Raw genomic sequence first — 21,902 nt, 5'->3', positions numbered from 1 at the left:
GAGATACACATTCCATAGACAGAATGCGGTCTGTCTCAAAAGGCGAGACAGCCTTGGGAGAAACACACTCCACGGACAGAGTGTGGGCCATCTCAGAAAGCAAGAGGCCCATTAACTTTTTTTTGAAGAGCAGTCCCCAAAGCTCACTAAAAATCGCATTTGGATTTAACTTAGTTTGAGAACCTTATGGTTGAGTCCATATTTCTAATCTCTGCACCTGAGTTTGAACCACTAGACTTAAATTGGCTTCTAACACTGATATACCTTCCAAGGGAGCCTAAGCAAAGAACACCATTCCACATGGCCCTCCCCGCAAGAGAACATGGAAAAACACAAAGTCACACTGAGTAAGGAGGGGCCACAGTTTGCTATTGTCCAGTGAAGGTGTCTTGGCCTCAGAATCCTGCCACTTCCTGCAGTTCCAGCCCTCGGCTATCGTCCACCCTGAGTAAGCGAATTCCTCTGCTGAAACTTGCACACAATAAGGAGACGGTGTCAGCCACAGCCAGGGAAGTCAAAGGTCCTGATCCATCCAGAGACAAGGTGAAAAGGCAGGCTGGGAAGGAAGGGGGAACCAGCACGTTAGGCCAAGAGTGCACATGTCATGAAAGGCAGTGTCTCTGTAAGAAACCCTCAGAAATAAAGCACGTGCTATGTGCATCTAACCCAGAAGAGAGAGGTACTGTGTGCCTCAGAGGAACGTGCATCAGAGGGGAAGTCAACCCCAAGACGTCAAGTCTAGAGAATGGCACGTGGACCCAACAAGACGTATGCCACCTGGAAGTACGTTGGACAACTGGGGCCTCACTGCAAGGCCATGTTAAAATGCTACCCTCAGACACCTGCCCAGAGAACAAAGCATGGGTCAGCTCAGAGAAAACAGATAAGAACACTGATCTTCAGCTGCTGGCTCCCTGGGGTCTAGCTCCCTTCAGGACAAAGGATGATGGGGGAGCTGAAGGGCGGCCTGAGGCTGCCAGCTGACCCAGTCTCCTCCATTTGCATCTTGCAGGCTCTGCTCGTCTAAGAGCTACACTTTCATGCCTAGCAGGCAGGGCAGCGCTTGCACACCTGGTTCTCCCTGGCTCAGGTTTTTGATTCCTGCATCTAGAACAGCTGCTCTCCCCCTCCTCCCACAACTCCACGGGAGGGTGCAGCCAGGCTGCACTCGCTGTGAGCCACTAGACGTGATCCCACACCTGGCTTGTGAGCCACTAGACGTGATCCCATACCTTTTCTCTGAGGGAGCGACCCTATCCTCCCCTGCTGGGAGCTGAGTTTCTGGGAGATGACTGTCAAAGGGATCTGGCCTGAGGTTCTCTAAATTAATGTTATCCCTGTGTCTGGCAGAAGCCAGTGTCCAGGACAGAATAGCACTGAGGCAGTGGGGTGCTGGTAAACTGGCTTTTTGGAAGGAAAAAAAAACTACCTTCATTCATAGCATTTGCCAGTTTTCATGGTGTAAATACTCCCACCACGACCGTATTAAATATTCCTGAATATTTAACAATCAGCCAGTAGGAGCTGGTTCTGCCGCACCACTGCATGGAGGACTCTGGGCAGCTTGTTCCCTAAACATCTTTTTCTCTGGTGCTTTGAAGTGTCACTACCTTACTGCGATCCCAAACCTTGGCTGCAGAGTCAAGAGAGGGCAGAGTCTTTCTGAGACTATCCTTACCCTGCATTTTGACATGGAAAAATGTCAAATTTTTCAACGGGGGCTACCTCATGCCCTCTGAGCTAAGGGTCTCATTTTTGTCCTCGAGGATGAACTTTAAAATGGCAATTCTTGTTCTCTTTTCCAGACATTTTGAGCATCACAAGTTAAAACCAGATGAGGAACTTCAGGTAGAAAGAATAAAAGAATCAAAATACATTTGAGCTCTCAGGAATGAATCTGTACAACAAGACACCAGGGGTTACATGGTGACAGCTCCTAGCAGAGATTGGACAAAGATTCTGGCCTTTTGGTGTCACCTCTTAACCACTATGGGACTGGACAGTGGCAGGACATGGGTGGCTTTGTATATGCTGAGCTATGGAAGGAAGAGTTTTAAGGCAGCCTGTAGGGCTTCATGTATCCTTGAGAAGCATTAACAGCAGGCTCCTTACCTCCGCTGTCTTGGTTCCAGATCTTCACCTTGCAGTCATGCGATGAGGTAGCAATCATAGGCATCAAGGCTAATGCTCTTGGTAGAAAGACACAGGATGCTACAGTCTGGAAGTGCCCCTTGTACTCACAGATTCTGTTCCGCGTCTGCCTTAGGTCCCACAACTGCAAAGTAATGACAGAGGCTGGCTCACACGTACGTATTTCTCCAGCTTTAGACATGCTTCATTCACTGATATCCTCTCCCCGGCGTCTCATGATGCACCTATTCCCTCCACTTACCTCCTCATAGACACCCTTATCTTCATCCATCCCATCCACACACCCAAGCATCCAGCCATGCGGTGACTATTTCAGCAACAACTATGCCTCAAACAACCCAGGTTAAGGATGTGCCAGAGGGTTGTTGCCTTCATTATTATCATCATGGTTAGTGAAAGCTCCAAGTCCTGTAGCACGACGGGACAGAATGGGGTTCTTCTATGACAGCTCAAGAGCTGCCTTATAACAGCCTCTTGGCATCTGTGGGTCCTGTGGGGCCCCATAGTTAGGAGCACCTTCTCATAAGTACATACAGGTGCAGACCTTCCGATGTAATGCCTAGACACTGAATCTTGGTATAAGAAGACTAGATTCTATAACTAGGGAGACGATAGTCCTGCCAGCCCACTCTTGTTGATACAAATCAGACCACACCTGGAGAATAATGCTCACAGACAAGAGCAGATGGAATTGTGCCCAAAAAATAATGAAATCACTGGACACCATGTCATCCAAGGAACAGATATAAGAGCTGGAAATGCTTAGCCTGGAGAAGAGATGCTACATCAATAGCCTGGGATTCAACACCTCAACCTACCATTTACTAGTGTGGTCTTGTACAAGAGATTTCAACTTGCCGTGCCTCTATTTCCTCATCTGTAAAATGGGAACTATAATAATACCTAACTCACAAGGTTGTTTTAAGGATTAAATGAGATAATGCACTATAATGTGCTCAGCCCAGTGCCTTGCACATAGTAAGTGTCCAATAAAATGGGAACTGTAATTGTCCTATTTGGATTATAGATAAGCCTTTAAACTGATATCTCACAATTAAAAATACAAGGTACTGGGAATTCCCTGGCAGTCTAGTGGTTAGGACTCTGCTTTCACTGCTGAGGGCACGGATTTGATCCCTGGTCGGGGAACTAAGATCCTGCAAGCTGTGTGGTGCAACCAAAAAAAAGAAAGAAAGAAAGAAAGAGAGAAATCCAAGGTACTTCGGAGGAGCCTAGGCAATCAATCCCGAAATTAACTGCAAGGAAAGGTATATGGGTTAGGGATGGGATGGGCCCTCACCCAACACTAGAGCTCCAAACTTCCCGAAGAGCTTGAACTCCTTTACTGTGACCACACGTACAGTGGGAACACACTTGTTTCTTCAAACAGTCCCTCCCCTTTCTAAGCTCTGTTGGGAGTAGGGACATTAACAGGCTGGTTCTGTATTTAATGCCTTCCTATCTTGACTTTCATCACACTCCTCTTTTCTGCGACCAATGCAGAGAGCTTAGGCAATGGTGGTTCCTTGAAACAAGTGTCTGGAATGCAAAGGATCACTGACAGTATGCACTTGGAATAGGCCTGAGACATTAGTAGAGCCTGCCTGTGTGGCCCAGTACAGGCAGGAAGCCAGAGGAAGTCATTTCTCATCAGCAACCAAACACCTGGAACCTTGCAGTTTCTCACCGTGGCTTCACAGCCTTCGCCTCCAAAGCCGCTGCTGCAGGAGATACACTTGTGTCCATCCTCACTGACCTCGCAGTAGGTCTGGATGTGCTGCTTTGCGGGAAATACATGAGCTACCTGCAGCCCCCGACTGTCCCATAATCTGAAAGAAATTACAGCAGGGAATGGGTTTATAGTAAACGTGCTGAAAGGCACCTGTAACAACTTGTTAACGGCAAAGTCTTGGCTCTTTGCCGCCTTGGCCAGTCAGAATGGAACGCCGTGATTTACCTAAAAACAGCAACGTGAACCAGATCAATCTCAGAGACTCCAAAGCTGGCAGGAAATAACCAAACTGAATGACATCTGAGTTCCTTCTATTCTGAGATCTAATTAACAGGAATTTAGACCAAGTATCTTAATTGTACAAGTTAATTTGTTAATTTGGTCCTTTGGGATACTACTTTCAACAGACAAGAGAATATTTCTGTGTCTGCGATTTAAAAAAAAAATTTAAAGATACTTATCATGATGGAGAGGAGCAGTCATCATTCCAGAATCAGATACAGAAGATTTATAGGTCTTGGCCAACCTGAGCCATGGGGTCTACTGGGACTGTTTTGTTTTGCCTCTTGTCTCATTTTTACCTCTTTATCTCCTTCCTCCCATTTTCTAAGTAGAATCTCTTCTGAGATCCAAAGTTTCTGGTCATGCTTTCTAGTCTAAGAAGGGTTTACTTCACCTGACTTGCCTGACGGTGATTCTGACCCTACTTCCACAGGGAGGGCTTCACCAGAGGGCTGAGTGATTGAGAACATATGGAGCCAAGCAAGGGCCGCTTGAGGGGCGGGACGAGTGAGTGACTGACTCTGAGTTTACTCTGAACACGTCTCCACAGTGGGGGCTGGCAGAATCAGCTGCTTGGAAACCGGTCAGAACAAGATGACCTCCTGCCACTCAACCTCTAACCACATGATCCATGATCCACCCAAATCAGAGAGACCCCAGCACTGGCGAGGGGCAGAGGGGTGGAAGGAGAAGCAATGTGGAGAAGCAGAGTAGGAACAGGTTATGTAAGCATGGGAGCCACAAACCTTCACCAGAAACAATTTCTTGCTGCTTAGTAAGCCCACCTGATGGTTTTATCTTCAGAGGTCTGGAGTATATAAGGTTCTCTGGGGACCCAGCACAGGTGAGTGACCTGGAAGAGGCAAAATTTTCAAAACTTCTCCATACCATGTCATTCCTCTGCTGTAATTCCTGGAAATCTCGCTAAATAGCATCTCTGCCATCACTTCTCAAAGATGTCGAACCTAGCACATCTGACTTAGAGGGATTTTATGTTTTGCAGATTCCCACCAGTCATGCTCGACCTGCAGTTCCTAGGTTATCAGCAGCAATGGAAGCAGCTGGGCCAGTTGTGAGCCCCAAGATGATGCAGGCACTCTTAGAGTGCCTGAAACCCAAACACCGCTGGCTGGGTTACACCTAAGGAGAGCAGCCCCTGTTCTAAAGTGAGATCAACGAAACCCTAGCTTGAGGCCTCACAGGGTTCAGGAAGAGTGTTCTTGTTTTGCTTTATCCTTGCAGCCCCTGCTGGACAGACATGAAACAGTTTTCAGAACAACCCAGGGTAACACGATTTTCTTTTCTTCCAGAAACCTGCACAAATATGGAGGGGCACAGGGCAAGCACATGTTTCCATGGGCAGTTGTCTTCAAAACTGGAAAAGATGACTATGACTGACATTTGACAACCACTAAAGAACATTACCACGTGAGGTGATATAATTCTCCCCATTGTATAAATGAAGACACTGAGACGCTAAGTAAGTTTCTTGGGGTAGCACACCTAAAAAGTAAGGAATCCATGATTTGAATCCAGGTATGACTGACCCCAAAGGCTGTGGAGTTGATATACCAGTTTGCTACAGAAAACACTGGTCTTCATAAGCAGAGCAAATTACACATACAGCAAAAGGTCATGCTTATTTCTCTGCATAATGTTACATATACAGAACACACAATAAGCATAAACTGTGAGCTCCTGGAGCCCAGGGACTGTGCCCTGGGTCACTAACCCTGCTTCTGGCACAGTATCTGGTCCACAGAAGATACGGAATAACTATGTTTTGAAGGAATAAGTGAGGACACCATTTAAAACTCCAATATAAACTAGTGGAGTTGTTCTCTGGGATGGAAGAACTTAAGAGATCATCTAATCCGATAACCCTGAGAGGCCGGGGTCTAACAGAGAGTTGGGGGGTGAGCAGTAATTAGGACCCAGTCCTCTAGTGCCTGGTCATGTGTCTCCTGATCTCTTTCCCAGGCCCTTCCTCACCCCATGCTCCCTCCTGCTGCCCTGCTCTGTACCAAGTTTGAGTTCATACCAGGTTCCTGGAGACTGATGCTCTCTCCGCACACTGTCCGGTCCCCACATCCCACAGAAGGAGGGTGTTGTCACGAGAGCCAGTGCATAGCTGTGATGTGTCTTTGGAAACAGTGGCAAGAAGACGGTCCATGAGATAGGCCTGGAACAGGGCTTTTCAGAAAGTACAACGGTGTTGGGAAGAGATCAGCTAGCTTTACCTTACCTGGACTCACAGCCAATCCAGTGACCACCATGCTGTGGCCGGAGAACTGCTGCCTTGGTTGTGAGGAGCCTTGCAAGTCCCACATCATGACCATCTTGTCGCGAGAGGCACTGAAGAACTGGCCTGATTTGTGAATACAAGCTATCTGCTCAAGAAAAAAAAGCTCCAGTGTGTTTGTTTCATTGGACTTGAAAATGGGAAAAAGAGCTGGAGATAAGACTGCTAGAGCCTGGAGTTCTTTCTCAGGCTGGTTCCAAATGCAGTGTACCTGGTAGGTAAGTATATTCTGTGCTGTGTGATTGTCGCTGATGCCTAGTTTCATTATGATGGAGTTTGCTTGTGAATTTTTAGTTCATTTAGGTGGACTTCAGAGAGGCGAGTTATATAAATTGACATTACCATTTTCACTGGAAGCTCAGTCTACTATGTAATGCTCTTTAACAAATTAATTTTTATTTAACTGTTGTTGGCTTTTTAAACATTTCCCCAGCTAGGCTAAAAGGTTCCTGAGCATGGAGAGTTTGTCATTTCCCTAGCTATAGTAAACACTCAGTAAGCCTTCAATACAAGACCCTGTTAGGCTAGGATAGGTCAGGGAGAGTTAATCTCAGCCTTCTCTATTTCCCACTCGGGCTATGAAGGGCTTAATAATGAAACAAAAATTTAGTCTCCTATACCTGTAACAATAGCTAGTGAATGGTTTGCTTTGCTTTTCCTGGAGTAGGGCTTCACACCGTCAAATGAAGCCCCAGCATTTTTCCTTAACACTGAATATTCAATCACTCTTACTACCTAGAGCTATTAGACATTCCTTTATTCAATTCCAAATTCCCTCCATGATAATAATCATATGACAATTACCTTTGTGATTTCACGCTCATGTCCTTTCAACCTTTTCACCACATTTCCAGTTCTCCAGTTATAGGCCACAACTGTCTGCAGAGAGTCATTAGAATATTTTAGTTGAACTGAAACAACAAGCCTTTACCTCATTCTCTACCTAATTTCTCCCTCTCTATCAAGGTTTTATTGTTGCTCGGTCCTTATGCCCCCCTACTTTGAGTTCTTCTGTCTCTCCCCAAGCCACTGGGCCACTCCTCTGAACCTTACGGATGGGCTTGGGATAACACTCCCCTGGGGGAACTGATTTAGGTTGAGGTTCTTCTGGTTGTAGATCCTGAAGGAAAATCTACGTGGGATTAGATTTTTTCCCCTAAAACTGTATCATACTTTTTCTTTTTTTTCAAATTTACCATCTTAATCATTTTTAGGTGTACAGTTCAGTAGTGTTAAAAGTATAGTCACATTGTTGTGAAACAGATCCTTTTTTTTAATTTCAAAATATCTCATCCATATCCCATCTGCCAGAGAGAATCATTGTTAAAATTTCCTTCCATCCTTTTTCCAGGTACATACTTTACTATTTTATTGTATTTCTCCCCCTAAACAGGATTTCAGAGCATTCTCTGGCCCAGTCTCTGTAGTTCATTGCTAGGGAATAAGGAGCGTGTTAGCACTTGACCTAATTAAATCCCAGTTTATTAATCTGCAAAACAGAGGATAACCCTTCCTCTATCTACCCCTCACAGGTGAGGATCATATATATAAAATTTCATACGTCTAAGATGATATAGATGTTAAGACAAAATGCTGCTAATTAAATGGTGATATCATCAATTTTTAGATGCATCCCGATTTCAGAGGTGTTAAAATGCAGAAATGTGCATCTTGGAATCAAGGAAATACAGTATGAAAATGGAATTTGAAGATTCTAAATGGCTACCGAAAATTAGAGGCATTATTTATCACAAAATAATCAACATTTTTGCCAGCAAGAGCCTAGATCTGAGTGCTACAATAGATCCAAATATGAGGGAGAGAAAGCAAAGAGATTTAGTGACAATGGGAGGAATCACGATGCACACCAAAGTAGACATTTTGGCAGAAGAGAGGCATAAAAGAGACTAGAAGTTTCCTTTTGCTGCTATAACTCCTGTGTCTGCAGGTAGGTTACAAATGGACGGGCTGGAATAAGGATACTTGTCATTCATAAAAATCATGTGGGTGGTCTGGCAGAGTACCAAGCGTCTTACCATTCAGTCCTCGCAACGGTCCTGTGCAGTTGACATTACTATCCCCACTTAATAGATAAGGAGACTGAAGCTCAAGAGAATTAAAAGACTTGCCCAAAGTAATACAAAGTTGCAGAGCAGGAATTTAAACCCAGTCTTTCTAACTCTAAAGCCCATATTTTTAACACTACTCAACGTTGCTGCTAGAAATGCAGGGTTCCCTTCCGTTCCCTTCTCTGCAATAAGCTGGTTCCCTGGGAAGCACTGCACACCCCACCTTATCTTTTCCTCCGGAGACACAGAGGTCTGAGTTCAGAGCAGCAACAACAGAGACGGTATCCACGTGGGCTGGGCTATACTCTTGAAAAGCTTTAGTTTGAGTTCTCTCGTCTCTAAATCCATCTGGCCTGCTAAAGAGAGGATGGAAAATGAGGGGCCCAATGGTATAGGGTGCACAGTGGAGCAAGGGGAAGAAGAGTGTGGGTTATGGTAGGAATTCAGGCCAGGCTGAGGAGAAAGATAGAAAAGGAGTAGAGAAAGGAGACATGCTGACATCACCAGAAATGGTATTATTAACTCTGTAAATGCTCAGAATGAGTGAATGACTGGAATCTGATAAAGGAAGAAGCCCAGAGTCTTTGCTCACTCTAGAGATGATTCCCAAAGATGTAGGGCCCCTCTCTCTGTGGCTGCAGACACTACCTACTAAGATGTTTCTTATCCAAAAGGAAACAGACCAAACTGACTGTTCAGGGAAGGTCATCAGTGATGGCTCTGGGCCTTCTCTTTCTTTAGGGGAGAATTGTAATGCAGCGTAAAACTTGGGATCCCACTCAAGGGAGGGCTGCTGTACCTGTATTTATAATTGCTGTATTTGAGTTTGCTCTGCAGTTTCCCCATCACTGCACAGAACCTGCATGAGACCTTCTGGGGACGAGCTCGTTTCAGATGGCACCCGAATAGCATCCCACGTGGCTGCTGGAAGTTGTGTTCCCTGTTTAGTAAAAAGAAGAATACACACTGTTAACTGTGTTAGGCACAATAATGGTAGGTAGTATGGTTATGTAAAAATCCTTTTTTTGAAAAAGACAAACTGTAGGTATTTGCTTTCCTCCTTTTTCTGCCTCACTCTTATGGCCCTGGGAATGCATCCTCCAATACAGCATTAGCAGATAAACAAAAGCAAAAACAAAACTAATTTTGAAAATATTAAGATGTTCCCCAGTAAGTCAAACATAGAATTCTTATGCGATCCAACAATTCTACTCCTGGGGATATAGCCCAACGAATTGAAAACAGGTGTTCGAACCAAAATTTATACATGTATGTTCATAGCAGCGCTGTTCACGATAGCCAAAAGGGGAAAACAACTCAAATATCCATCAACAGATAAATGAATAAACAAAATGAGGTTTATACCCACAATGAATATTATTCAGCCATAAAAAGGAATGAAGTACTGGGAATTCCCGGCAGTCCAGTGGTTAGGACTCTGCGCTTTCACTGCCAAGGGCCCAGGTTCAATCCCTGGTAGGGGAACTAAGATCCTGCAAGCTGCGTGGCCCAGTGGAAAAAAAAAAAAAAGGAATGAGGTACTGATACATAGTATAACATGATGAACCTTGAAAACATAATACTAAGCAAAAGAAGCCAGTCACAAAACGCCACATATTGTATGAATCCATCTCTATGCAATACCCATAATCAGCAAATCTATAGAGACAGAAAGCAGATCAGTGGTTGCCAAGGGATGGCGTAATGGGGAATGGCTACTTAATAGGTACAAAGTTGCCTTGGGGCAATGAAAATGTTCTGGAACTAGACAGTGGTGATGGTTGCATAATGTTGTCTATGTACTAAATAATAATAATAAATAATAATAAATTGTATGCTATGTAAATATATTCTGCCATAATAAAATAAATACTAAGAGTATGTATTTGGAAATAATGAGGGGGTTCCCTGGTGACCTAGTGGTTAGGATTCGGGCTTTCACTGCTGTGTCCCGGGTTCAATCCCTGGTCGGGGAACTGAGATCCTGCAAGCCACGAGGTGTGGCCAAAAAAAAGAGAGGGAGAGAGAATAATTTACACCAGTAATAAAGCTTCTTGAAAAAGAGCCTTAGTTATTCTAAAAGGCTATATAACCTTCCTAGCTTGCCGGATTGCTATTAAATAATTTCACTGTGACACTTCTCTAAATCAGTGTGCCAGGGTCATGAGGTTATGCTGTAGTAAGAATGAGATGTGGGAGACAGTGACACTAAATGAGACAATACAGCTGATGACCTGACCAGCAGTTCTCAAAGTGTGGTCTCAGGACTGCTGGGGATTCCTGAGACCTTTCAGGGAGTCTGTGAGATACTCCTTTTTCCGATACTCCTTTTTCCAACTATGTCTCTGTGTGAGGCCTGATTTTCTTCTTATACTATAACCCAAACAACATACTGCAATAGATTGAATGCAGAAGCAGATATGAGACTCCAACTGTCTTCTGTTTAAGCCAAACAGTAAAGAGATTTGCAAAAATGTAAAACAATACCACTCTCTTCCAACCAAGATTTTTTGTGTTTTCAAAAGTATGTTTATTTTTCGTAAAATTGTTATTTATGTTTACATGCAATAGTTTTATTTTTTAATGAGTTAATATGTAACTATTTTTAAAATATCTCAGTTTTAATGTCAAAAGGAGGTGGCAGAGTAGAATCCAATCTACAAGTTATATAAACAAAGGCTGTTTGAGGTCCTCAGTAATTTTTAAGAGTGCAAGGAAGTCCTGAGGCCAAAAACTTTGAGAGCCACTGGCGTAGAAATTAAATAATGTCAATAATGGATGATACACTATATTCAAATAAAAAGAATTATTAAATGTTTTCTAGATTTACTTGCATCACCCCCAACAACTAACAAGGCGAGAACTAAAGAGAAAGAGAGATACTCACGCATACACTCATTCAGGAAACACCCCCTAAGCACCTAATTTGTGCAGGTCCTATACTGGTTGCTGGTGAAACAGAGAAAAAAAAGAGACCAGAAGATGTGGCCAGTGTGGACATCTGCTAGGACTGAAGGTACGTGACTAGGACCTAATCTCAGCTACTCTGGGTAATGTTCCTCTGCAACTAGCTGTCCCCTGAGATGCCAGAGGGTGGAGGTGGGAGAACCCAGTCCCCATCTCTTCTGGGGCTCTGCTTAAAGAAATTCTAGGAGATGAGTCTCTTATGGGCATGACCAGCCTACCTAGTTCTAGGAAGAACAGTCTACAGGCAGAAACAGCAGCTAAAACTCACCAAGTATTCTCCATCACATCATTACCTTTTTTTTTTTTGGCCGCATGGCATGTAGGATCTTAGTTCCCCAACTAGGGATTGAACCTGGGCCCCCTGCAGTGGAAGCTCAGAGTCTTAACCACTGGACCACCAGGGAAGTCCCATATCATTCCCTTTAAAAACCACAGCTTTCCACAGTATGGAGGTTCCTCAAAAAACTAAAAATAGTATGATCCTGCAACCCCACTCCTGGGCATATATCCAGAGAAAACTATCATTCGAAAAGATACATGCACACCAATGTTCATAGCAGCACTGTTTACAACAGCCAAGACATGGAAGCAACTTAAATGTCTATCAATGGATGAATGGATAAAGAAGATGTGGTACATATATATAATGGAAAACTACTCAGCCATAAAAAAGAATGAAATATTGCCATTAGCAGCAACATGGATGCAACTAGAGATTATCATACTAAGTGAAGTAAGTCAGAAAGAGAAAGTGATACCATATGATATCACTTATACATGGAATCTAAAATATGACACAAATGAACTTATCTACGAAACAGAAACAGACTCACAGACATACAGAACAGACTTGCAGTTGCCAAGGAGCGGGCGGAGGCAGTGTGTGTGTGAGGGATGGATCGGAAATTTGAGATTAGCAGATGCAGGCTATAATATATAGAATGGATAAACAGCACGGTCCTACTGTATAGCACAGGGAACTATATTCAATATCCTGTGATAAACCATAATGAAAAAAATATGAAAAAGAATGTATATATATGTATAACTGAATCACTTTACTGTATAGCAGAAATTAACACAACATTGTAAATCAACTATACTTCAATAAAATAGATTAAAAAAAAAACACACTTAAAACAAAAAACCCACCACAGTTTTCCAGAAGAATTTCAGCCTACATTTGAAAGTTGCCAGAATTGACCTCCTGACAAGAATAGGTAACCAGTGAGAAATGGAATATTTCCTGCCATATCAGTAAACAAAGGATGTCACAGTCATCAGCGATTGAAGCCACAGCCTATGGTGAGCTGGTAAGCCCAGAGGAAACTCAGGATACGAAAACACAGGATACTGGCCCCAGTATCCTGCATATCAAAGGAGTGATTTCAGGGGCTTCCCTGGTGGTCCAGTGGTAAAGAATCCACCTTACAATGCAGGGGACACGGGTCCTGATCGGGGAACTAAGATCTCACATGCGGCGGGGCAACTAAGCCCACGTGCCACAACTACTGAGCTCTTGTGCCTCAACTAGAGAGCCTGCATGCCCCAAACTACAGAGCCCATGTGCCCTGGCATCTGCGTGCCACAGCTAAAGAAGAGAAAACCCACATGCCACAACTAGTGACAAGCCCGCGTGAGGCAGGAGATAGATGGGCTCCAGGCTAGACATTTACACCTGGCCTCCTGTTCACACTTCCTGGGGTGAGAAGAAGATGGGCTCCAGGCCGGACGTTCATTACCAGCCCCATTTACATTTCCTGAGGCAAAAGACAAATGGGCTCCGGACTACACACTTATGACCGGACTCCTGACTACATTTCGAGATCTGTACCTCAATATAAAAACCAGCAACAGAAATAGGGTAAATCACCAGACATTGGACATTTTTATGGCAGGGACAGAGTAGGACTAAACCCTGTTAAAAGATCAAGAGATCATCCTTAGGGCATGGAAAACATTGCACATGTGCAGAAAGCCTCCTTGGTGGTCAAAAAAGTTGGGGGGCTTCCCTGGTGGCTCAGAATGGTTAAGAATCCGCCTGCCAATGCAGGGGACACGGGTTTGAGCCCTGATCTGGGAAGATCCCACATGCCACGGAGCAACTAAGCCCGTGAGCCACAACTACTGAGCCTGAGCTCTAGAGGCCGTGAGCCACAACTACTGAGCCCGTATGCCACAACTACAGAAGCCCGTGCACCTAGAGCCCGTGATCCACAACAAGAGAATCCACCGCAATGAGAAGCCTGCGCACCAAAACAAAGAGTAGCCCTGGCTCGCCGCAGCTAGAGAAAGCCTGCACACAGCAATGAAGACCAAAAAATTAAAAAAATTTAAAAAAGGAGGGGGCACCACCCCATAATATGTGATGTAATATGTGATGCTAAGGCTGTCCCATAGGCCTCTGGGCTGTAATCCATCTTGGAAAAACGTTGCGCACACATGTTGTAGAGACTCCTAAGGCAGGTCACGTGTGGAAAAAGAAACCAGATAATTGGCCAAAGGTAAACAAAGACCCGGAAGAATTGCCCTATATAAATGACCTAACCACCTCTTTACTGCGCTCCTCCTCATTAGGGAGGATGCCCACACCCTTTCTCTCCGGGTGTGCGTCTCTGCCTTGCTTCTATCTTAACAAACTTTCTCTGTGTGATCTCCCACTTGTTGCTGTGCTATGTCTCTAACGATAAACTTTGTACCTGTTTTTACAGTTTTGCCTCCGTGAGAAATGTATTTTTTACTGGGGGCAAGAGCCAGGGGGTGTGGTGGCTGGGATTCCTGGTTTTCATCCAGGTTACCCAGGTTCAGTTCCTGGGCAGGGAATTAAGATCTCGCTTCACACCACCACTCACTGCTGCCTCTCTGAGATCAGGCGCACCACAATGAAGAGCTGGTGCGCCCCAACGAAAGATCCCGCATGCCCCAACGATGATCCCGCATGCCGCAACTAAGACCCGACGCAGCCAAAAATAAATAAAATACATAAATAAATAATAAATAAATCTTCAAAAAAAAAAGAGTGATTTCAGTGAGCCGAGACTCTTGCATCTTCCCATACCTAGAAAAGCCCTAAATTCCTTAACTTGACATATATGGTTTTCTTTAATTAACAGTAATCTTTTGATGTTCCCGACTACCTGCCCTTTGTTGCAAAACTCCTATATATCCTAGCTCCCCCCTCGACTCCTCGGAGCAGTTCTCTCAGGGCTACTTGGGATGCTGCCTCCCGAGTTGAAGTCCTAAAAATTCCTGCCAAATAAAATATAACTCTCAACTTTTAGGTTGTAAATATTTTTTAAGTTGACACCAGTGTAGAAGCAAATGCAGCGGAAAGAACACTGTGAGTGGCATCAGGAGCCCTGGGCTCTAGCCCCAGCCCTGCTTCATCTCACTGTGTGTCCTTGAGCTCCTCTATCCTCCCCTCTGTGCCCCAGCCTCCTCATCTATAAATGAGGACACCAGATTAAATGATTCTTAGTAGACTATATGCTCCATAAGAGGAAGGACTCTCATATTCTTCTCTGTACTTCAAGTGGCTTGCACAGTGTGACAAACACATTTGTTGTGAAATAGCGAACCTAAGGTCCCTTCTAGTTCAGACATTGTAGGATTCTCTATAACAAGCACAAGCATCGGCAGACAGGGCAGAGGGTCCTCAGAGGAACGGAACCAGACATAATTTCTTTGACGTAAGAGAAGCCATTTTAGGCCTCAGCCATTTTGTGATCTAAGCCTGGCCACAAGGCTTTTGCTCTTGACCAGGTCAGGGAGATAATAAATCAGTTGTAAAGACTCCCAGTTCTGTTTTGAAGGTAAAGGTTAGCCTGAGGCACATTCTTGAGCTATTTTGCAGGATCCAAAACCCCCTCAAGCACTCAACCCCAAGACTCACTGGAACTTAAGGAATGATGGTGCTGACCTTTGCTAACCCTGATGACTTCAACCAACTAGAGCTGAAACTCTGTCAGCCTTTGCCCCAATTCTAGGCTGAATTCTCCTATGCTCAAGCCCCTCATGAATATGCATACACCACCTGAGCCCTTTCATAAATATGCATGCACCCTTATCGTAAAACTTCCCCAGTTTTGCTGTTCGGAGAGACACTGTTTTGGGAAATATCCCTGGTGTTCTTGCTGCAAGTACTAAATCCTTCCTTCTCTCCAAGCTCTTTGGCTTGGTTGTGTCTTTTGGCTTGACACCCACCAACAGGGGAATCCAGTTTTTCAGGTAACACAAATATGCCCACAGGAAAATGTTCAGGATAGTTTTCAAAAAGCTTGGAATGTTGTATTGTTTGTAGTTAGACAGAGGTTGCAGGGCTTCCTATCTGCCAACCTAACCCATTTTTCAACCCTGTCATCAAACTAAGGACAGATGGCATCCATAGATCTAGGTCACTGGAAACTGCATATGCTATAAATGGATTGGCTCTGCTTAAAACTGATTGGATTCTTAGCTGGTGTCTTCTGAGAGCCATACTTCCATCTGAAGTGTATTCATGGGACATTCTAAGGAAAAGAAAACCTTTAGAATTACTTACCCCCAAACCAGTAGGATCTTCTCGGTGAGCTGCTGTATTCAATACTTTTGTAAAGTTTATCCTTTGGAAAATAGTCCAGGCAGCCACTTCCTAATCTCTGTAATTAGTGAAAAGACACTTAAATTAATCTCTTCTCTAAGCATATGTTTGCACTAAAAGGAGATTTACAAGGTAAATAAGAGATTGTTAATTAAAGAGATTAAGTGTATTTTCCCTCACAAAGGAAGAGCTATTCTGCAAAATTCCAAGATTTTTTTTTTTTTTCTTTTTTGCGGTACATGGGCTCTCACTGATGTGACCTCCCCTGCCACAGAGCACAGGCTCCCAGACCGGGGCACGAACCCGCGTCCCCTGCATTGGCAGGCGGACTCTCAACCACCACGCCACCAGGGAAGCCCAATTCCAAGATTTTATAACTGCACATTTCCAATAATTAGGGAAACTATACCATAATGTTAATTATACAACTATTTTTAAAATATGCAAAATAGGATATATTTAAATTCATCATTAAATATTTTAATTTTACTCATAGTACTTCTGTTCGTCAAAAATCTTCAGAGGTGACTGCTTACTTCAGAGCTTTCTGTTTTTGTGAGAAAGGCAATTTTTCCTGTTTAAAATAATACTTTATTAAGATGAATCATAGAATTTGAGATGGAAGTGCTTTTCAAAATCATCACATATAAACTCTTTATTTAAAGATCTGGAGAAAGTGGGCAGAAACATCATTTGCTCAAAATTCTAACTAGGTAGACCTCCTGATTTCTGGCCCAGAATTTCCATTATCAACATCTACAAAGAAGAAACACAGTTTTATTGCATTTTAACAACTCTATTTTGATATGGACCATTTTTTTTTAAGCCTTTATTGAATTTGTTACAATATTACTTCTGTTTTTATGTTTTGTTTTTTTGGCCCCGAGGCATGTGGGATCTTAGTTCCCCAACCAGGGATCAAACCCATACCCCCTGCGCTGGAAGCAGGTTGTCTTAACTACTGGACCACCAGGGAAGTCCCAACAACTGTATTTTAAGAATTCAAATAGGGACTTTCCTGGTGGTGCAGTGGTTAAGAATCTGCCTGCCAATGCTGGGGACAAGGGTTCGAGGCCTGGTCCAGGAAGATCCCACATGCCTCGGAGCAACTAAGCCCATGCGCCGCACCTACTGAGGCTGTGCTCTAGAGTCTGTGGACCACAACTACTGAAGCCTGCGCTAAGCCCATGTGCCACAACTACTGAGGCTGTGCTCTAGAGTCTGTGAACCACAACTACTGAAGCCCGCGCGCCGAGAGCAGAGAGCCTGTGCTCCGCAACAAGAGACGCCCCCGCAATGAGAAGCCCGCGCACCGCAACAAAGAGTAGCCCCCGCTCTCTGCAACTAGAGAAAGCCCCCCACGCGCAGCAACAAAGACCCAATGCAGCCAAAAATAAATAAATACATAAATTTATTTTTAAAAAAATTCAAATAAATTCTAATTATTGTTTGATAGTATGGCTTATTCTCATAATTTAGAGCAGCATAGTCAGAATAATATTTAATTAGGTGCATTAGCCTTGAAATGAGGCCTAGATTTGAATTAGTTATACTGTGGCCTAGGGCAAGTTGCTGAACCTCTCTAAGTCTCAGTTTCCTATGTGTAAAATGGGATAATAACTATCATTGGGCTTCTGTGAAGATTAAAAATAGCACTTAAAGGACTGTTTAAGTGCTTTATATTTAACTCATTTAATCTATTCCACAAGCCTCTTAGATACATGTTGTTACTATCCTCATTTTGCAGATGAGAAAAGTCAGGTACAGAGATGTTAGGTAACTTGCCCAAGTTTACAAATAAGTTGTAAATAAGTGCTGAAGCTGAAACCTGAATCCAGGCATTCAGACTCCAGAGGCTTTGCTCCCTACCAGCATACTATACTGCATCTCTGCAAAAGCTAGTGCATTCTAAACTCTTGGTTCAACCTGGCAAACTGTTAGGAACAAATGATGACTACTAGCATGATTACTAGATTAACAGTGATAGCAATGCTGAAAGCAGCAATTTCACTCTTATTAATTCTACTCTTAATACACATATATTAAATTTACATTACAAATATACACAGAGAACATATGCAAGTGGAAATGAGTCTGGAGGATATTAAACTGAAGCCAATGATGTCTCCTGACCAGAGTGACTGATTACTCTAAGGCTAAGAGTTCATTATGTTAGATAATATATAGCAAGGCAATTTAAAACCTTGAGAACAAAATATAGGTACTTGAATAATGTCCATGTTGTAATTTATTATGAGTAGACTAAGAAATGAAAATACTGTTCAGTTACCTGCCATGGTTTATATTGTGAACATGCACTATACTTGAGAGGAGGGATAATGTCTTGTTCATTTTTTGTATTTGCACTTTAAGCATAGCCTGGGAAAACAGATGCAAGGCAAATATCTCTTGAGTGAATGAATGAATGAAATACTAAGGTGGGAGAGTCTGCTTGGCAAGAAGCTTTTTAAGGACCCAACAACATGAAGTCCTTTAAAACTCTCCAACAACAGATCCTTCAGGCGGTTACCCTGCCCTGTCCCCGATATCAGGCCTGGAAAGGCTACAGAGGACTTGGGAAACCCTGCAATTCAATATGGCTCTCAATGTCCTTGTTGGTTCCAAGGTGCAATCAGGCCTAAATCTCTAAATCTGAATCCCAGGACCCATTTCTGCCCCAATTTGCTTTTCAAAGGCTTTGAGGTACTCAGTGGTCACTATTTTTTTTTTTGGCCGCACCGCGCCACATGCGGGATCTTAGTTCCCCGACGAGGGATCCAACCCGTGCCTCCTGCAGTGGAAGCTCGGAGTCAACCACTGGACCACCAGGGAAGTCCCTCAGTGGTCACTCTAAACATAACTCTTAGAACACTCTTTTAACTCTCCAGTACAACATTCCTTGATATATTCCAGAATATACCCACCTGTCATTTTCCATGAAGAAACTGGGACTCAGAGTCATGAGTTGCTAAAGGTCACACAGGGGTGAAGATGGGGTACTGGAGCTTATTCAGCTGGACTCCTGGTCGACTGTTCATGTAAATGATGATTTCATATCCCACTCCCTCTCCTCACATCTCCCTCTGCACACATCTAATCTACACTCTGGAAGACCAAGGAATCTAAACCAAAGCTCAAACAGAAACAAAACCAGAAGCAAGTGGGAAACGGTCTGATTTGACCCACTAATGGTACAGAGGCTCAGAGAATAACAGCGTCTTGCCCGAAGTCAGTCAGGGAATCAGTACTAGGTCAGAACTCCCAAGGTTGCCCCAAGTTTTGGGGATAACCTGTGCGCAGTTTTTCCTTTCTGGCTGTTCAGATCACAAATGCCCCTCGCCCTCTCTAAGCGTATGGCCAAAGCTTATTTTTGATGGGGGTCGGGGGTAGGAGTGGGTGGAGGGGTGTTTGCCCAAGACTGTATGTAACGCCACCCAACGCAAGGCCGGACCTGGGAACCCCCTCCCCTCTTCGGTCAGGCAAGAGGCTTCGGCTCAGAGAGAGCGACGGCTCCCACCTCCCCTCCCGCCAGCTGCGCCTTTTCCTCCCGCCTCGGGCTCCATACCCTCCGGCCGGCCGGTCGGGCTGGAAGCTGAGGCCGACGGAGGACGCCGAGCCGGAGGGCAACCGCGACCTCCAAGGTCCACAGCCTCCCGCGCCTCCGCCCTTAGCAACAAGGCGCGCGTCGCTAGGGCTGGAGTTCTGGCGAAAACCCTCCGGGCGCCCTCGCCGGCCGCCGAATCGCCGTTCCTCTCGCCTGACGTCTCCCGGGGTCGAGCCGAGAGCGCCCCGCCCTGCCTTCTTACTGCAACAGTGCGTGGACGAGGTTCCAGAGAATAGGATCGATGTGCCCAAGACAGCGCTGCCAGAGAATCTATATAATCCAAGGAAAGAGGGTATCACTGTAATAGCCACGGAGAAAGCACTTAATAAATGTCCTCTTTTAACTTATTCTTCATCCAGATAGAGATGTTGCTTTATTTCTTTGGCGTTTTCCCTGATACCACCCAGGCAGAGATCCCTCTTTGTACACTTCCCCGGGTCTCCCACTTCCCTATTCCATTCATTCTTTCGTTCATCAAACCTTTATAGCCCATCACCATAGCAAAGAGACCCCGCAGTACTTCTTGAGGTCCAATGGGAAGACAGTTCCGGAAACTGACAGCAGCTACAAGACAAAGTTTTTGTAGTTGCAGTCGAATTGCTTCTAGACTAGAGCCTATTCATCTCTGTATTCCTAGTACAGAGAACAGGGTTTGCTAAGGGCTTGTTGAATGTTTGTTGAATGAATGAACAAATGAATAAATGAATGAATGAATGAATGGCAAGGACCTTAGCCAACATTTCTTTCACACCCTAACAGGTGCCTCCTGCAGTGTTGATCTCCCAGCAGAACTGTCTTCAATGACGACTTGTGCAGTTTCTGAAAGTTAGGTGTCTGTGGGAGTGGAGGTTGGGATGGTGAGGGAAATGTACCTTCATAGAATGTCAGGGCTGGCCATGGCGTCTATCATCCAACCGAGAGAGGGAATCCCCTCCACGGCTTCCCCATCAGGGTTCCTCTAGCCCCTGTTGATGCTGCCTCAGTGTTGTTGCATTCATTACTTTATTAGTCAGTGACCTGTTGTTAGGAGACCTCCCGCCTGACAGGAACTGTTGCCACTTGCAACATTGATCTAGTTCAGAGCTGAGGGCTCTCCCTAGAAACTCAATAACAACCTGGCAATCAGGAGAGACTGATTGCTTTGCCCTGCGCTAGGCTCAGTGCAGCCACAGAGTTGACTTACCAGATCCCTGCCGGTAATATGCTCTGGGGATGCAGCCCCTCTGGAAGATGCTTTAGGCTTAAGGCACCTGAGACTCCCAAACTGGTATCTCTAGCCAGACTCCTCCTTAGATCTGCATATACACCTGCCTCCTGCCCATCTCCACCTAGCTGTCTAAAGGACACTTCTCCTTGACATGACTCACACTGGAAACATTATCCTCCCCCCAAACCTGTTCTTCCTCTTTTCTCTCTGAGTACTGGCCACCACCATTCATCAATCACGCAAGCCAAGGATCTAGGAGTCATTTGTAACTTCACCCTCTCCTCTTTGTTCCAGAACAAACCCCAAGACCTCTCAATTCTGACTCCAAAATATCCTAAAAATAAAAATCTCTCCACTTCTCTCTATCCACCGCCCTGGTTCAGGCCAACATCACCCCAGCGTGTAATGGATCTAAATGGCCACAAATTTGTTGTAGCTTCTCCTATCAGAGCTGGACTTGTAACTTCTTTTGACCAATATAATGTGGTGGAAGTGACATTGTGTTACTTTTGAATTTAAGCCTCGAAAGTTCTAGTAGTTTCTGCTCTCACCTTGGAACACTGCCGCCATGGGAAGAAGCCCAGGCAAGCCTGTTTAAGACACATGGCCCAACCAATAGGTAGCACCGAATGCCAGACATATGGCATTTTAGACCATCCAGCCCCAGTTGAGCAATCAGATGACTGCGATCCCAGGAGTAACCATCAGAAAAACAGCCCAGCTGAGCTCAGCCCAGCCCAATTTGCCAACCCACAGAAACGTGAACAAATAAACAGTTGCCATTTTAAGCCGCTATCTTTGGGATGGTTTCTTATACACAACAGATAGCTAATATCCAAATTCCTTCATTAGGTCTATAAGGTTTGGTATATACCTTTTGAGCCTCATCTTCCACCTCTACCACCCATACTATACGCTATGATGGTCGAAACTGCTTGCAGCTCCTTGGCTCTTCAGCTGTCACCTGTGAATCCTTGCATAGTTGTTCCCTCTGCCTAGGGCTCCTTAC

The 21,902-nt window shown here is 44.5% G+C and overlaps 1 protein-coding gene across 3 annotated transcripts; it reads right to left on the bottom strand.

Moving 5' to 3' along the window:
- Positions 1-6: 6 nt before the first annotated feature.
- On the bottom strand, positions 7-19,783 carry WDR31 (WD repeat domain 31). 3 transcript variants are annotated; one of them, XM_030858955.2, is made up of 11 exons: positions 19,007-19,783; positions 16,044-16,140; positions 9,336-9,476; positions 8,760-8,892; positions 7,272-7,346; positions 6,411-6,555; positions 6,207-6,307; positions 4,951-5,018; positions 3,839-3,980; positions 2,113-2,275; positions 7-556 (listed from the first exon to the last, which is right to left on the bottom strand). In XM_030858955.2, the coding sequence occupies exons 3-11, from the start codon at positions 9,446-9,448 to the stop codon at positions 396-398; spliced, it is 1,101 nt and encodes a 366-aa protein (XP_030714815.1). In that variant the 5' UTR covers positions 9,449-9,476; positions 16,044-16,140; positions 19,007-19,783; the 3' UTR covers positions 7-395. The 3 variants fall into 3 exon arrangements, with proteins under 3 accessions (XP_030714815.1, XP_060156575.1, XP_030714816.1); XM_060300592.1 differs by having other exon boundaries at positions 8,760-8,889; XM_030858956.2 differs by lacking the exon at positions 8,760-8,892.
- Positions 19,784-21,902: the final 2,119 nt, after the last annotated feature.

The sequence above is a fragment of the Globicephala melas genome, chromosome 6 (genome assembly GCF_963455315.2).
Source record: "Globicephala melas chromosome 6, mGloMel1.2, whole genome shotgun sequence".
In the NCBI taxonomy this organism is placed as follows: domain Eukaryota; kingdom Metazoa; phylum Chordata; class Mammalia; order Artiodactyla; family Delphinidae; genus Globicephala; species Globicephala melas.
This window is presented reverse-complemented; position numbering and strand designations above follow the sequence as displayed.

Excerpts from the sequence above, each read along its gene's own strand:
- WDR31 (XM_030858955.2), bottom strand. The coding sequence starts at position 9,448 with ATGCTATTCGGGTGCCATCTGAAACGAGCTCGTCCCCAGAAGGTCTCA. Across the intron at positions 8,893-9,335 it reads TACAGCAATTATAAATACAG|CAGGCCAGATGGATTTAGAG; the intron begins GTACAGCAGCCC and ends TCCTCTCTTTAG. Across the intron at positions 6,308-6,410 it reads TGGATTGGCTGTGAGTCCAG|ACACATCACAGCTATGCACT; the intron begins GTAAGGTAAAGC and ends CTGTTTCCAAAG.